A 15,769-nucleotide genomic window follows, 5' to 3' on the forward strand; every position below is an offset into this window, starting at 1 on the left:
GGCAATATATCATCTAGTTTCCAAGATTGTTCCACCAACAGAATTTCAGGGCTTTGACAAGTGAAAATTTATTAAGTTTCAAAAAGCAGAATGACCTTTTTTTGAGACACATAAATTAGTTGTGAACACCTGGTGTCTCAGTCCCCACCCTATCCTGTCAGACCTTGATAGTGTGTACTGTCACCCATTGTCCAGCCTGGTCCACAAAGATTTGTCAGAATCATCTTCTCTGTCTTGTCTTGTTTACCTAAAATATACATTTCCATGTCAAGAGAGTATGGCAAGTGAATTAAGTTGGTGTGACCTGAACAGAAATTAGAGATTTATCCACATTTTGTTTGACATGGGCCCCAAGGGTTCTAATTTCCTCTTTTTATTTTTGATGGAAAAGGGTTTTGGTACAAGGAAACTAATGATGTTACATGTAGTATTATTTTTTTCTGAGACATTTACCACCCTTATTTCATACTGATGTGGTAGATGAATTAATAACCTCCCCTACGAGCAATTGATTGCTTTAAACCTTTATATGCCAGCATCAATTGTTTTACAGAATCTGTTTTAATTAAATTGTCAGGGTGATTTGTTAGGGTAATTATTACAATTGATTAGCATCACTGTGGGGTCTTTGAAACATTTGACTGCAGTTAGAGATTCAGAGCATAATTTGGCTTGTCACTCCGGTGTTGGTAATGGATGGTCACAATTTGGTGCAAGCTTCTGCCAGACCAAGAATGCTGTGATAGATGGAGGACGTCTGCAACCCGCAATTTCTCAACTCTACTGTGAAATGCTGATGTCTTGCCAAGAGCAAGAGGGAAAAAAGTTTTTGTAAAAAAAAATGTTTATGACATTTCACCATGCCTTTTGAAATTTAAGCAGATACAATTGAAAATTTATGGATGAAATTCGTGCAGATAAGGCATGTTTATTGAGTCTAGATGATTAGATTTACTCTACTGCCCCCAAAGATCATTGTTACAACACACTGTAAAATCTGTTAAAATAAGCAGGAAAATATAACATTACTATATTTAATGACTTTTTTTGTAGTAGAACCTCTAGAAAAGCAGCCTGCCATTATTTTATCCTCTACCACCATCAGAGCTGGCAAGGGAGAAGATACGGAGTTAGAATGTGCAGCAGACGGCTCCCCACCACCAAATATTACATGGGACCGCTATGGTGGTCGATTGGCTCCAGACAGACACATCATACAAAATGGTAATCAGTGGTAGATTGCTCTTATGTTTCTTCAGTATAAAGACTTTGAGACCCATTGTAGAGTTGGAAGTTGACAGGCATAAAGGACCTGGGAGGGGGAGGGAGGGTCCATCCCAACCCCCGATAATTTTACCAGTATATACTTTACGAAAACAAAGCTTATTTACTGTTGCACTTTATTAGGGGGTGGCAAAATTATTGTAAGGGTGTGCAACCCTCCCCCCCACCCCCTTTCACCAATCAAAACTAAAAATCCTGGTTGTGGTGCATGTATACCCAAGCTCTGAGTTATGACACATACTGTGTGGTGTCAATCTATCAAGTAGGAATGTTTACTTGACTAAATGTTGGCAGAACCCATTGTCTGGAATGAAAGATTGATGTTATTCTATCAATTCTCTGATGTTTATACATATACATATGTCTCAAATGTATTTACATATTTTCTCTCTCTCTCCTTCTCTCTATCTCTTATGCACAGTAAAAGTCCTCAAAGCAATATACTGGGTAAACACTTATTGTTTGTCTTTAAGAAAGTTATTATTGTGTTGTACCAATGTGCTGAAATATTAAGTGAAAAGAGAAAATAATTATCTTTATATGAATTCCATTGTAGGAAACCTTCATATCTTTAATTTAACACAAGCTGATGAAGGGACCTATCTCTGTTCAGCCAGTAATGGAGTGGGAACAGTGCAGGTCAAGGCCATGGAGCTAAATATAGAAGGTCAGTAATTGTCAGAAAAGTAAGTCATAGTTTTGAAGACAATTATTAAAAAAAATGTCTGAAAGATGAAGCTGTTTTGACAGTGCAATATCATTGACATCAGTATTTTGATTAATTTGTCCTTTTTTAGTAAATTTGTGTTTCATCAAGAAATTACTAATAGGTAATAGATATTTTATAGTTTCTGGCTTTTGTTTAATTTAATGTTCATAAGAATGTCAAAGTGTCTGATTCTGTTTTCTTTAATTTCAATATTTCGATCTTAACAAAAACTAATGTGCCAGTTAATTGTTTTAATAAAAAAAATCTCAAAATAAATCGGTATATTGGTTTGATTAAAATGCTTAAAACAGTATTTTACATTTATTCTGCAGAACCCCCTTCAGTGACAGCCAAAGCTTCCAATGCTGTGGTCAATGCTGGGGAGTCTGTCCATCTGGTATGTGAGGTCAAGGGTGAACCAGTGCCAGATGTCATCTGGTATCATAATGCAGTTCCTGTAACAGATTTGCTGAAGGCAGAAAATGGAGGTAGGAATTGAACCTGGAAATATTTTTGAAATCTGTTAATAGTTACATCTAGCCTATAATTGAGACCTTATTGACTTTGGAAAAAGACTTGTTGAAGACTCTATGTTAAATTCTACATTTTATTTTGAATGAAATTCTTTATTCCTTAATTTTGATATATCTGTAAACAACTAGTACTTGCACATATGTGAAATGTTTAAAGACGGAGAGCTAAATTACAGCAGAAAAAAAGGTTAACCTTTAGACCTAAGCAAGTGAACTTTAAAGATGACCCAGATAGACACAAGTGAAATTAACATTTATTCTTAAACATGACCCCAATAATTTTGCTATGTGTAATAGGCCATTTCTAGTAAACCTTCATTACTTTTATAGGATTGTCACACTTTCTTAGTCCTTGACTAGCATAAACTTGTATAATATTTTTATGTAATTTAAATGTAATAAAACATGATGAAGGATATACTCATGCTTAAAGTAGGAAGATGTCAGATCGTATTTAAAAAAAATTCTATGATGCAGATAGGCCTGTTGTACTCAAGTCAAGAGGGTGATGGTGGAAGTTGGGGGGGGGGGCTTGTTAGGAATGGAGGGGACTCTACCTACTTTTTCAAAATTTTAGTTAATTTTAAACAAAATCTGGGTGATAATTCACCTTGAAGAAGAATTGTTTGACTAACTTCAAACAAATACAGCTCTTTCTTGGTTTTGATCTTTTCACATAATTCAAATCACATTTTCATGCTCGAAATTTCAAAAAAATGTTTCTTTTTTAAAAGAAATTCAATTAAAAGGTGTGTGTTACTAAATATCTATCAGGAATAGATAGAACAATTGAAATTTAAATCGTTAAAACAATCTAATGTTTTGCAATTCACTGGCAAATATATCAAACAACAAATAGCGACAGAAATGAAAGGGTTTACATTGTAAAGGAAATGTAAGGCTTTTGTGCTACTTAACAATTTCTTGTATTGAATTCCATTTCTCCTTATCAAATGACTTTGACACCTGGTAAGTTTTAAACAAATGCTTGACTTAAAAGAATGAAAGGAGGTCTTTGAAAATTGGTCTGAAATGTTATCTTGACAAAGGCGTGTACAGGTTCCTTTGTAAGTAAGACAGACAGGTATTAGGAAAAGCAACTTGTGTTACAATATGAACAATAGTAGAAAGTGAACATTTGCTCTTGGTCTGTCATTTTTTTTTCGGTAGTCCAAGCACAGGCACCAATTCTCTTGAATGGAGCACTTAGGCGTATTGATTGATCTTTAGTTTTAATGTCATTGATATAAAGAAGTTTAATGATATTAACTAAATTGTTTTACACTGTAAAAGACGTTTGAATTAAATGCAGTCTTTATGCCTGTTTACATATACAATTAAGTCAGTTTTTTTTTATATTTCAAATTTCCTTTTGCATATTAAAACGCAATTATATTACGCTGTACTTGCGGATTAAATATAGTACCTAAATATTCTTAAATTTTTTGCCTTCCAGTTTTTGTCCATTACCCTACATACAGTATTCAAATGAGTTTAGATAGGATAGTTGTAGTTCTCAAGGAAAAACCATGATATTTCAAGTCTGTAAGAAAACTAATATTTCAAGTCCGTTTTTAGCTCACCTGAGCTGAAAGCTCAAGTGAGCTTTTCTGATCACCCATTGGCCGTCATCCGTCCGTCTGTAAACTTTTCACATTTTCAACTTCTTCTCAAGAACCACTGGGCCAATTTTAGCCAAACTTGGTACAAAGTATCCTTGGGTGAAGGGAAGTTTAAATTGTTAAAATAAAGGGCCAAGTCCCCTTAGATAATCAAGAAAAGACAAAAATAGGGTGGGGTTATTAAAAAATCTTCTTCTCAAGAACCACTGGACCAGAAAAGCTGAAACTTATGTGGAATCATCCTGGGGTAGTGTAGATTCTAAATTGTTCAAATCATGACCCCAGGGGGTAGGGCGGGGCCACAGTAGGGAATCCAAGTTTTACATTGAAATATTTATGAAAAATCTTTAAAAATCTTCTTCTCAAGAACCACTGGGCCAGAAGAGCTGAAACTTATATGGAAGCATTCTCAAGTAGTGTAGATTTTAAATTGTTCAAATCATGACCCCGGGGGGTAGGGCCGGGCTACACTAAGTATTACAATGGGGGAAATCTGGTAAAGAACAGCATGGCCAAATTACTCAGGTGAGCGATGTGGCCCATGGGCCTCTTGTTGGGAATACTGATGATTCTTGATATTTCATTTGTGATGTTATGTGGGTCATGTCTGTTATGTGATATTTGACCTTATAAGAATGAAGTACATGTATTATCATTTTAAAGAACTTTAAGACATAGGGAAATAATGTTTTGTTGTTCATATTTACTCAAATAAGAGGTGCATTAAAGCTTGAGTTTCAAGTGATGATCTGTTGTATTAAACTTAGCAGCATCTTTTTGTAATACTTTATTTCCACTACAGATACTGTTAATTTAGGAAATGTATTACTTTCCAATTTTTTTTTTTTCAATGACCACTATTGTCACATTAAGAAGTTAACATTTTGATTCTTTCCTTTTTTTCAGTAACCATTTTCTGTTCATAAAGTTTTAGAAGCCTTTCTTTTCAGTGACTGCTATTATCAGTTCAGAAAGATTAAGATTTGAAATCTCTTTTCCAGTGACCACCTATAGTATTAACAGTATTCGGAAATCTCAAGGTGGAATCTACCAGTGCATGTCTAGCAATGAAGCAGGAATGGCATACTCTGCCATTGAAGTGGAGGTCAAAGGTCAATTAGCCAGTGAGAATGAAGTACCAGATAACATTGGAAAAATTGCATCAGGTATGTACCATTATCTTAAGCAAGAGGAAATGAGATGGTCAAGCAATGACTGGGATGCTCCTGACTTGTGAAGGTTTGGATATTATATGTTGATCACAGTGACTCACACAAAATAGGACATCATCAAATGAGCTGACCTGAAAATTACACCGATTTTTTAAAATATTGTCTGCATATCAAATGTTTATACATACAGACAGAAGTCAAATTCTTCACTGTTTTCAGGTGGTGTCATTTCTGGTGGAGTTGACACTAGTCCCAAAATGTCTAGAAATGGAAATAGAAGAAGGAAAAAGGGGAAAAGAAAGAGGAAGAGAAAGAAGGGTGGAAGAAGAAATAATAGGAATCGAAATAAAGGGCGTCCCTCAAATGATGGCCCCACAGGTAAGACATATTGGAATAAAAATATTGGCAGTTAAATGATGGCCCAAGGTAAGACACAGATTTGAATAGAAATTGGCTCTTGCAATTGCATATTTTAGTGTGTCATATATCTGTGTTTTTGTGGAATTGTCAACTTCACCTTTGTATGTTTTACTCCGATTCAGTTAAATTGGTTCCACCCAGTGCCCCTGATGTGGTCCAGCTGTCGGACACTTCTGTGAAGTTGAACTGGACAGTCCCTGAGAATGACGGTCTGTCAATCACTTTCTTTCGAATCCAGTACAGGGCCATCAAGCCAAAGAAAACTCAGTGGAAGACAGAAGACACAGATGTCAGGGGAGATCAGAGGATGTATGAACTTATACATCTCAAACAAGGTTAGTTATACAGGGGGAGATCAGAGGATGTATGAACTTATACATCTCAAACAAGGTTAGTTATACAGGGGGGGGATCAGAGGATGTATGAACTTGTACATCTCAAACAAGGTTAGTTAAACGGGGGGAGATCAGAGGATGTATGAACTTATACATCTCAAACAAGGTTAGTTATACAGAGTTTTTTTAATAAGTGGGCCTTTGTTATGTAAAACTGAATATTTGGTTTTGAATGGAAGGAATTGTCAGTATTCATCATTCATTGATATTGATTTCAAAAGAAGCTTTAAAAAAATCAAGCAATTTTTTTTTCCTGGAAATTCTTCGAAATCTTATTTGTCATGTAACATGCAGATAAAATTTGAATTTCTAATTAAGCACAAATCAGAAGGCCAAGTGATTGATATATGTATATGTATATATAAACAATACATACTTTTCCTTGAATTAATTTACATTATTTATCTCCCCTAGAAAGAAAGAAATAAAAAAACACAATGCAAATGGACCTTCATTTTGTTGCAAGAGCTAGAGGTGTAATGTATGCAGTAACAATCTACTTTAACTTTTTTATTTTAAAAATTTTTCAGAAGGCACATATAAATTTCGAGTAGCAGCTGTTTACTCCAATAATGACAACAAACATGGACCTACGTCAAAGAAGTTTACCCTGAAGACGGCCCCTTACTCTGAGCCCCAGGCCCCAGAGGGGGCACCTGTCATTGTGGAGGTCAAAGCAGTGGAATTCCAGAAGATACATGGGCTCAATGTCAAATGGAATGTAAGTTTTAGAGATTTCTGTTCCATGATGCTGCAGTACTTAGTGGCCAAACATGAAGAACAGTGAGACAGAGAGAATTATAAAAATAATTATTGTAAGAAATGGCATTTGTTATGTTGGGATAAGTTAATGTAGGGTAGCTATGTTGGGATGAGATGTCTCCTGATGAAGAAATCAAGTTTACGCTTTACACAGGATCTGAACCCAAAAGGAGCAGGATTTTGTGCATCAACAGTTTTCATGTGGCACTTTATATGATTTAAAAGAAAATGTGTAAAGTTGTCCCAGAAAGGCTAGATTTCAAAAATAAATCTTTTTTGTAGATATTTCTTAAGGAATAATGAAACAACTTTGTTCTGATAGTGAATCATTCTCTTTCATTAGTATGTGCCCAAGAAAAAATCCCCAATTGAAGGCTTCACACTTCACTACAAAGAATATGGTGCCAAAAGCAACTTTACCTCCCTACCATTATTGGAACCTACTATTAGGTCTTACATGATCCAAGATCTCAAACCTGCCACAGAGTACACCATTAAAATCCAGAGCTTCAACACTGCAGGTTATAGTGATCTCAGCAATGAAGTGGTCATGAGAACAAAGGGAGGTAAGTGGGAGATTTTCTTTTCTTTTTTAACAGTCGATAATTGTCGAAAAGAGCTTTTGAAATACATGTAGTGTTATGTTCTTAAGAGAAAAAAAAATCAAGTTTTGAAATAACTCTCAAACTAATTTCATCTTGTGACTTCATTTTCTTCTTTCACTTTTCAGGTGTTCCTTTCCAGCCACCACCTGGCAACAATGGCCGACCCATCTCAAACATAGATAACGATTGGCCGTCTCCGGCTCCACCCACCCCTTCCCGGCCAAGTTCTAATGCCAAAGAGCAGGAGAGAAATAATACTCAGTCAAGCAGTGAGATGTTGTACATGGTGCTGGGGATCGTCTTGGGAGTTATGATGCTCTTCCTCATAATCTTCATGTTCATGTGTTGGTGGAAACAGAGACAACAGAGAAGGAGGATGGGTAATTTGGGGGGATTATATCATGGGTGTGGAGGGTAGTAAGGAATACATGAATTAAGTTCTCATGCACTATGGTTTACAGTATATTTTGAACTAATGTTAGCTGTAATTTTTAGAAGTACCCGGTAAAAAAGTGGAATTATTTTAATAATTGATAATTTTATCTTTAAATTTTTGAAAAGTTCAACTCCCTGAAGTACATTCTGTACTTTGATTATGCCCTGAGATAGAACATTATTAGAAAGGACATAGTTTTGGTTCCATCTATCTATCTAAAACTAACCTTAACAAGGTTCAACAAACTGCATATGCATTGATACTTTATATTTGGTCAAGATGAAAGTTTCATCATTTCTGAAGCTTACATTTAGAAATCAGAAGTTTAACACTGGGGGTACAAAATATACTGGATACTTGATTATACTTGGACCTCTACCTTTGAAACTCTACAGTCCTATTCCTTGCTTTCTTCTAGTGTTTTATTTTCCCGTAATGTTTTTAAAAAGTAGGTTTTTTCTGTCTGTTTAGACATATTCTGTATTCTGGTAGACATATTCTGTATTCTGGTAGAGTTTTTTTTTTAGCCATGTTTCCTGTATGTTTTAGATGCTATGAATGATGCAGTGTGTCAGAAATTCCAGGACTCTTCACAGAGAATCTACGCAGATAGTCTACACAAAAAATATCCAAATGGAGGGGGGTTTGGGTGCAATGGGGTAAATGGGGCTATCCCTAATGGGCATGCAGGGAATGCCTATACCAGAATGAATATTAGTGTTAATCCATTGTCTGATATTGATGTTGCCAACCATAACCGTGGATCAAATTATCAGGTTCCTATCTTTTTATTCTAAAATTTGAATGCAGGAATTAGAACTTAAAGAAATAATATATGCATATATATTTCTATAATATATATTTCTGTAAAATTTATGCATTGCATTTTTAAACTTTTATGTATGTTTGAATAATCCTGGGTATAATGTGTAAATTATTTAATTTTTAGAAAGATTTTTATTTGTTAAAATTCAGTATCATGTATATAAAAAGTTAACTTTTATCATGTTCAAAATTTTTGTCTTTTAAAGAAATCATAAATTTCAGAATGTTGTTTTGTAGACATCTACATTTGTGCCTAATGGCAGTGTACCAAGTCATTATAATGAAAGTGATAACAACTTTAATAAAATAAACCGCAGTATGGACGGTTCAGTACATAGTACCTCTCATCATAGCCAGCAGTGTATAGAGACATTAGACTCAATGGGAGGGGGTGAGGCACCAGCTTGTCCCCCCTCACCACATTCATGTCATGTGCCAACAGGATTTAATAGTGATTTCAATTCAGACTCTCCGCAGGAAAGTTATTCTCATGGTGGACGGGATCCCCACTTGAGAATTTCCCCCAGTGGGGGAAAGAGGGACATAGGAGTGCATTATTCTTGTGACAGTTTGACAAGTGAAGGTGGTGCTAATTCTGGGAAGCCAAAACGACGAAGAAAACGAGCGTCGAGCCGGGATCACGGAATGCGGGATCAGGCCACCAACACAGATCTAAGTAGCAATGGTTGGTAAATTTTAATTTTGCATTTAGTAATGACTTACATATAACCATGTCCTATTTTTTTTTCCTCTGAACATGATAAGATTCAGATTTACTAGAGAAGGACATTTTTTTCCTTCATACGTTATGGTGTGAAATGTAAGACAGGGCCCTAATTCCTCAATCCAGTAAACTCGTAGAGTACACTAGGTACATGTACCCATGTTTACACAGTAAGAAGTAATCCTCAGTTTTTGCACTTCTACTGATATCAAATGAAAATGAGAATGACAACTGTTATAATTTATGTGCATCCAAAAGAAGACAAAACATTTAATAAGGTCTTTTAAAAATGTGTTTTTCTGATACATTTTACCAATAGAAGATATGTCAAGTGAACTCATGAAAACTCATGAAAAAAGGAAGAGTGAGCACGACCAAAAATTTACCTTTACAAAAATCTCATAAGAGAGACTACTAGAGTTTTGTTTTTCGCAATGATGGCCTTGAGACTTTTTCTATACAATGCAAAAAGAGTTGTGTTTTCTGGTGACCTTTAACAATGATAAGAACTTAAATGCCAGAGGGAAAATATCATTATAGGTTTCCTTATTATTGGTACTTGTATTCAAAAAAGTCAAATTAAGTTCTCAATTTACAAATTATGATAATAGTCTTTTATTCTGTAAAGTGATCTTCAAGACTTTTTAAAAATCTTAATGTACCTTTACAATGAAAAAAAAAAGCATTTAAATTTTTTTTTTTTATTTCAGAGGGAACTATAGAGTTCACTTCATATGACAGAACATTAAGTTCATCTCAAATTTCTGGTCAGAATTCATTTCAACCTCAGACTTTAAACTCCTCTTCTCCAAACTCACAATTAATGCAATCAAATGAGGAACTATGACATCATATCCAGAGAGACTCTTCGTCATCTTTCATGGAATCCAAAACCCAGGCTTGAGGATAGCTGGTGTCGTCTGTTATGAGATGTCCCAGAATGCACCTCTTGAGTCACCACTTAAAAATGGATGGTCATCCTTGAGAGCATATAGCATGCTCATTCGAAATGAGGAGAGTTTGATTGATTGAACCACCTTTTTAATTTTTTAACGAGAATTTTTCTTTGTATTCATAAACAACACATGGCATGATCGTTGTTTTTTTTGTTCTTACTCTTGTATAATAACGAGAAAGTTTGCATACCTGTGTATATTAATAAGATTGTAATAACACAATATGATATTACCTCAGTTTTTTTTTTTTCTTTAATTAAAAATTTCAAGAGAGCCAAAGAGGAAAGCTAGCTTACAATGTGATGTTTTGTTTGAGTGAAGGAATGTGTTGTTTAGGATATTGTGTGACAGAAATGTGATGTCTAGTAATGTGTGCCCTCATCAGGAATGAATGTTCCAGAAGAATGTATTTCAGCAGATCATTTTTTTCATATTTTCATATTTGAGGGTAAAATACAAATGAAGAGCCAGTACTATTAGATATGTAGGTACCCATGACCAGGGGGTAATCCTTATTTTATACTGACTCCTTGATTTATTCTTTTAGAAAAAAAAAAGTATTTTTAATATTCATGAGATAGTATGACACTAATTTAGGTGATGTCCATATTTTTTTCATACACTCATCCTAAGACTGAAAATGCATTGTACGTAAAAAGATTTTGTCAAAGTGATCTTTTATGAAATGAATGTGGCGGTGTACTTGATTCTTTGTTTGATGAGGTTTACTTGATTCTCTGAATGTGATGTACAATAATCTCTTGTTCTCTGAGGAGGGAAACAGGAGGACATATTTCAAGGGTAAAAAAAAAATTAGAAAGATTTCATCATGTATACTTTATGTGTCATTTTTATATGTATTTGTCCATTATGCCATTTGAAAATGACGAAATAACGAGAATTACCATATAAATCTACATTTTAATTTATAATGTTATTATGCTTTGTACCGTAGTTTGTGAAGAAAAGACCAGTTACTATTCCTCATTTTCTCAAGAACATCTTTCATACAAACATGATATCCTTTAGTGAACATTAAAGTGACCAAATTGTTCAGGATGTTTTCGTGTTGGATCTGGTACAAGATTTTAAGACTTAATATGGATGATATTTTCTCGAAAAATATCTATATATATATATATATATATATATATATATATATATATATATATATATATATATATATATATATATATATATATATATATATCATCACTGTGTGATTCTGAGGAATAGGGATATTGGTCTAATGTTCCGTTATGTTCAGTATTACATTATCTGTACCTTTTCTTTTGTTAAATTAATTTCTTTGTGTGCCAGTTTTTAAAACTGTTGAGAAAAAGGGAGGGAAGTGTTGAAAGGGAGAAATTGTACTGGGTGAAGATGAAGTGTTATTATTGATAAAGGGTTAAGATTGGAAGAAAACAACTTCTACACAATACTTTTTTTTATTATCTATATGGGTAAATCTTAACAGTTTAAAAATGTACTTAAATTTTGATTTAACCTGAATACCCAATGCAAAGATGAGTTAATTAGTATCTGTTATGAATATCGAGGATCTCACAAAAAATTTTTTTCTTTTTTTTTATGCTTCTCACACTTTACTGTTTGTGAAATGTACTACAGTACAACTCTTCAGTCTATAGCCAAATACATTGCATTGTCCCAAAATCTTATATCAAATTAACTCATAAATGTGTAGAGAAGAGGTACAAACTGTTGCTTCAATATTTGTTTTTTATCAATGATCCAAGAGTTTGTGATATTGGTTTCTTGTCGATACATCATGTTTCTTCCAATGCAATATTAATACAGCAACTTGGATTTATAAACAGTCTGCTCTTAAAGGTGCTGGTGTTAATTAAAGCCAGGCATGAGAAGAATATAATCATTCTGGAGATGACTCATAGTTTATGATTATTTTAATCATAAAGTTAACCTAGAAGTAATTACCACAAGTTTATCCACAATCTGTACATGTTTAATTGCAAATACAATGTATTTCATAGTTTTTTTTTAGTGTAAAATTTGTAGCAATAAAAAACAGTAAAAATCACTTTTGCACAATTACTATTAAAAATGTATTAAACCTGTGGCAATTGTGAAGTAATTTCCATTTAAACCCCCCCCCCCCCCCCCACACACACACACACACACAGACACACACTTAACCTAAGAAATGTTTAGTTGTGATGGTGAGTGCCAGAGATGGCTATTTTTTCTCATGCATGGCTAATGATACCAGCTGAATGTATTGTGATAACTCAGATTGTTAATAGTGTGTTATTGTATGGTTGTCTTCAAAATGTTAAATATTATGGATGAATATTGTGTATGCATTGTTGAAAAATGATAAATACTCAAATAAAATGTATTAAGAATGCAGACTTTTTACTTTTTTGAGTTGCTACAGAAAACAAACTTTTTTGATATAGTTTCATAAGTGCCGATATTCCAGTGTAGAGAGCAGATGATGAAAAATTGTCTGTTTGCTCTCCCAACCAACTGACTAAAAATGGTTAAACTCAAAAAACTTTTTTAAAACCTCCAGACAATGATTTTTATGCCCCCATAAATGAAGAATTGGGGGCATATAGTTTTTGCCCTGCCTGTCTGTCTATCAGTCCGCAAAAACTTTAACCTTGCCCATAACTTTTTGGTTGGAGCCATGGCTTTTATATTTCATATTTGTTTTCCTTGTGACAAGACCTTTCTTTGGGTACCATCATATTTGACCTTGGAGTTTGACCTACTTTTGCAAAAGTTTATGAGACATTAACCTTGGCCACAACTATTGAACAGTTGGTGCTTGGGCTTTCAAACTTCACATGTGTATTCCTTGTGACAAGACCTTTCTTATGGTACCAACAACTTTGACCCTTTGACCTTGACCTTGGAGTTTGACCAACTTTTGAAAAAAAAATTAACCTGGGCCATAAGTTTTGAACAGTTGGTGCTAGGGTTTTCATACTTCATATGTGTATTCCTTGACAAAACCTTTCTTTGGATACCAACAACTTTGATCTTTTGACCTTGACCTTGGAGTTTGGTCAACTTTAATATTGAAAAACTTCAACCTTGGCAATAACTTTTGAACAGTTAGAATTCTGGTTTTCCTACTTCACATGTGTATTCCTTGTGACAAGGCCTTCCTTTAGATGCCACAACTTTGCATTGTCCCAAAATCTTATATCAAATTTCACATTTCATGAACATGTGTATCGCTTGTGACAAGATGTTCCCTTGGGCACCATTTGACTTTCTTTTAAAAAACTTTAAACTTCACCATAATTTTTCAAAGGTTGGTGCTAGGGCTCTCATTTTCACAGGCATATTCCGCGAGACAAGACCTTTCTTTGGGTACCAACATTTTAATTTGATCTCTTAACCTAAGGTTAGACTTGCTTTTGAGAAACTTCAACCTTCGCCTTAAGCTGACATATGGGGGTATCAGTGTTTCACAAACGCATTTTGTTTTTATGTAAATCATATACGGTTACAATTTTGATGCATCAGATATAAAACCTAGATTGATTGTGTGTTGTTTTACGTCCCGTTCAGTATTTTTCACTCATATAGAAACGTCACCATATACCGGTGAATGGCTTCAAATTTAGACCTTTACTTGGCACTGAGAGCCATTGAGCAGTGAGGGTTCTTTATCGTGCCAATGCCGACCGTGACTCAGGACCTTGGTTTTAAATGTCTCATCTGAAAGACCCGCAACTTTCACTCCAAAGTGCTGAGCACTTGGCAAAGAAACAGTTGCTACCTATTTTTTACCAATCATGGAGTAAGCACTCTACCAACTGAGCTACCATGATGGTTAAAAAAAAAAACAGACTAGAAATATGTCCATAAGACATGAATGCCCCACCAAGGGTTCATTAGAATTTGTATGAGTGTTTAATGAAAATATCTTGAATAGTTTCTTTGAGGTCAAGGTCAAAGGAAAGGTTAAAAAAAAGTGTTGATGATGTTGAATAGTTCTTCTCAATATGTATCAGCATAGTAAGTTTGATAAGAATATATCTTGATTTGATTCGTTTTAACTTAGCTTAACACAAAGGACAAGGTATGGAAATAGCTGATTTTGGCCCATTATTTCATATAAAAAAAAAAAACAAATTACAGTTAAAATTGTGATTGTTTGCAACTAAGAACTTTAAATAATGCTTGTTTTAAAACTAGTATTGATTCAAGGTATCCAGGGAGGTCACTAGAGGGTGACAAAGTAGAACATTTTATCAAATTTCCTAGTTCTGATGGCATTGCATCAAATTTGCAATACTGTTCACTTCAGGAAACATGGAGCATAAACTTGCCTATCTGATTGATTGAATGTATATTGTTTTACGTCCCATTCGAGAATTTTTCACTCATATAGAGACGTCACCATATACCGGTGAAGGGCTTCAAATTTTGACCTTTACTCGGCACTCAGGGCCATTGAGCAGTGAGGGATCTTTATCGTGCCAACGCCTGCCGTGACACGGGGCCTCGGTTTTTAAGGTCTCATCCGAAAGACCCGCAACTTTCACTCCAAAGTGCCGAGCACATGGCGAAGGAACAGTTGCTACCTATTTTTTATCGACTTAGGTCTGTCGCGGCCGAGATTCGAACTCACGACCTCCCAATCACGGAGCGAGCGCTCTACCGACTGAGCTACCGTGAACGGTTTGCCTATCTGAGATTTTCATACAAAAGATATATCTGATACTAGTGCATAAAATATATAAATTTGGTAGATAGGCAAGCTTGTTTTGTGTGTTTTCAGAAACAAAATATGTTTTGAATTTGATGAAAATTTGAAGAAAAAAAAACTGAGAAAATTTGGAAATCGATCAATTTTGTGGTCTCTGTGAATCATATCTCTTGGAATCAATACTCATTATATTACAGGGATGACAATTTAACTATTGCATTGTTCTAAGAAACACCCCAAACCATGGAACAAAAAGGAGTCTTACCCTATCTTGTCCTTTGTGGGGTCGAGGTAAAAGGAAAAGTCAAGGTAAAAATGTTGATGCAATTAAAATTAGCAATTGAATATCTCTCATCAATATGTATAAGAATATGAAGTTTGATAAAAACATCTTGGATAGTTTCTTTGAAATTTTGCTGAACACAGATTTGAATTCAAGGTCAATGGAAAGGTCAAGGTCAAAAATGTTGATGCAGTTAAATAGCTATCACCAAAGTGTATCAGCATAGTAGGTTTTATTAAAATATCTTGAATAGTTTCTTTGAAACTGATCTTAATACTATTTTAAGAAAAGTGAGGTTATGGTCAAAGGAAAGATCATTGTAAAAAAAAAAAAAA

At 34.4% G+C, this 15,769-nt stretch overlaps 1 protein-coding gene across 6 annotated transcripts in view; it reads left to right on the forward strand.

Annotated features, from left to right (window-relative positions):
- LOC133192096 (cell adhesion molecule-related/down-regulated by oncogenes-like) overlaps positions 1-10,434 on the forward strand; it is a 57,233-nt gene extending 46,799 nt beyond the window's left edge. For 5 of the 6 annotated variants that reach the window (XM_061327951.1, XM_061327949.1, XM_061327952.1 and 2 more), the window contains exons 6-17: positions 1,054-1,224; positions 1,841-1,951; positions 2,326-2,481; positions 5,150-5,314; positions 5,540-5,698; positions 5,863-6,075; positions 6,666-6,856; positions 7,241-7,463; positions 7,628-7,882; positions 8,488-8,714; positions 9,001-9,448; positions 10,198-10,434. In XM_061327951.1, coding sequence (XP_061183935.1) covers positions 1,054-1,224; positions 1,841-1,951; positions 2,326-2,481; positions 5,150-5,314; positions 5,540-5,698; positions 5,863-6,075; positions 6,666-6,856; positions 7,241-7,463; positions 7,628-7,882; positions 8,488-8,714; positions 9,001-9,448; positions 10,198-10,334 — 2,456 coding nt within the window. In that variant the 3' untranslated portion in view covers positions 10,335-10,434. The remainder of the gene's footprint in view (positions 1-1,053; positions 1,225-1,840; positions 1,952-2,325; positions 2,482-5,149; positions 5,315-5,539; positions 5,699-5,862; positions 6,076-6,665; positions 6,857-7,240; positions 7,464-7,627; positions 7,883-8,487; positions 8,715-9,000; positions 9,449-10,197) is intronic. The other variant, XM_061327954.1, reaches the window with a different exon arrangement.
- The last annotated feature ends 5,335 nt before the right edge of the window (positions 10,435-15,769 follow it).

Source organism: Saccostrea echinata, unplaced genomic scaffold (assembly GCF_033153115.1).
Source record: "Saccostrea echinata isolate AGI-Se365-2 ecotype Australia unplaced genomic scaffold, CSIRO_AGI_Sech_v1 ptg000025l, whole genome shotgun sequence".
NCBI classification, from domain to species: Eukaryota; Metazoa; Mollusca; class Bivalvia; order Ostreida; family Ostreidae; genus Saccostrea; species Saccostrea echinata.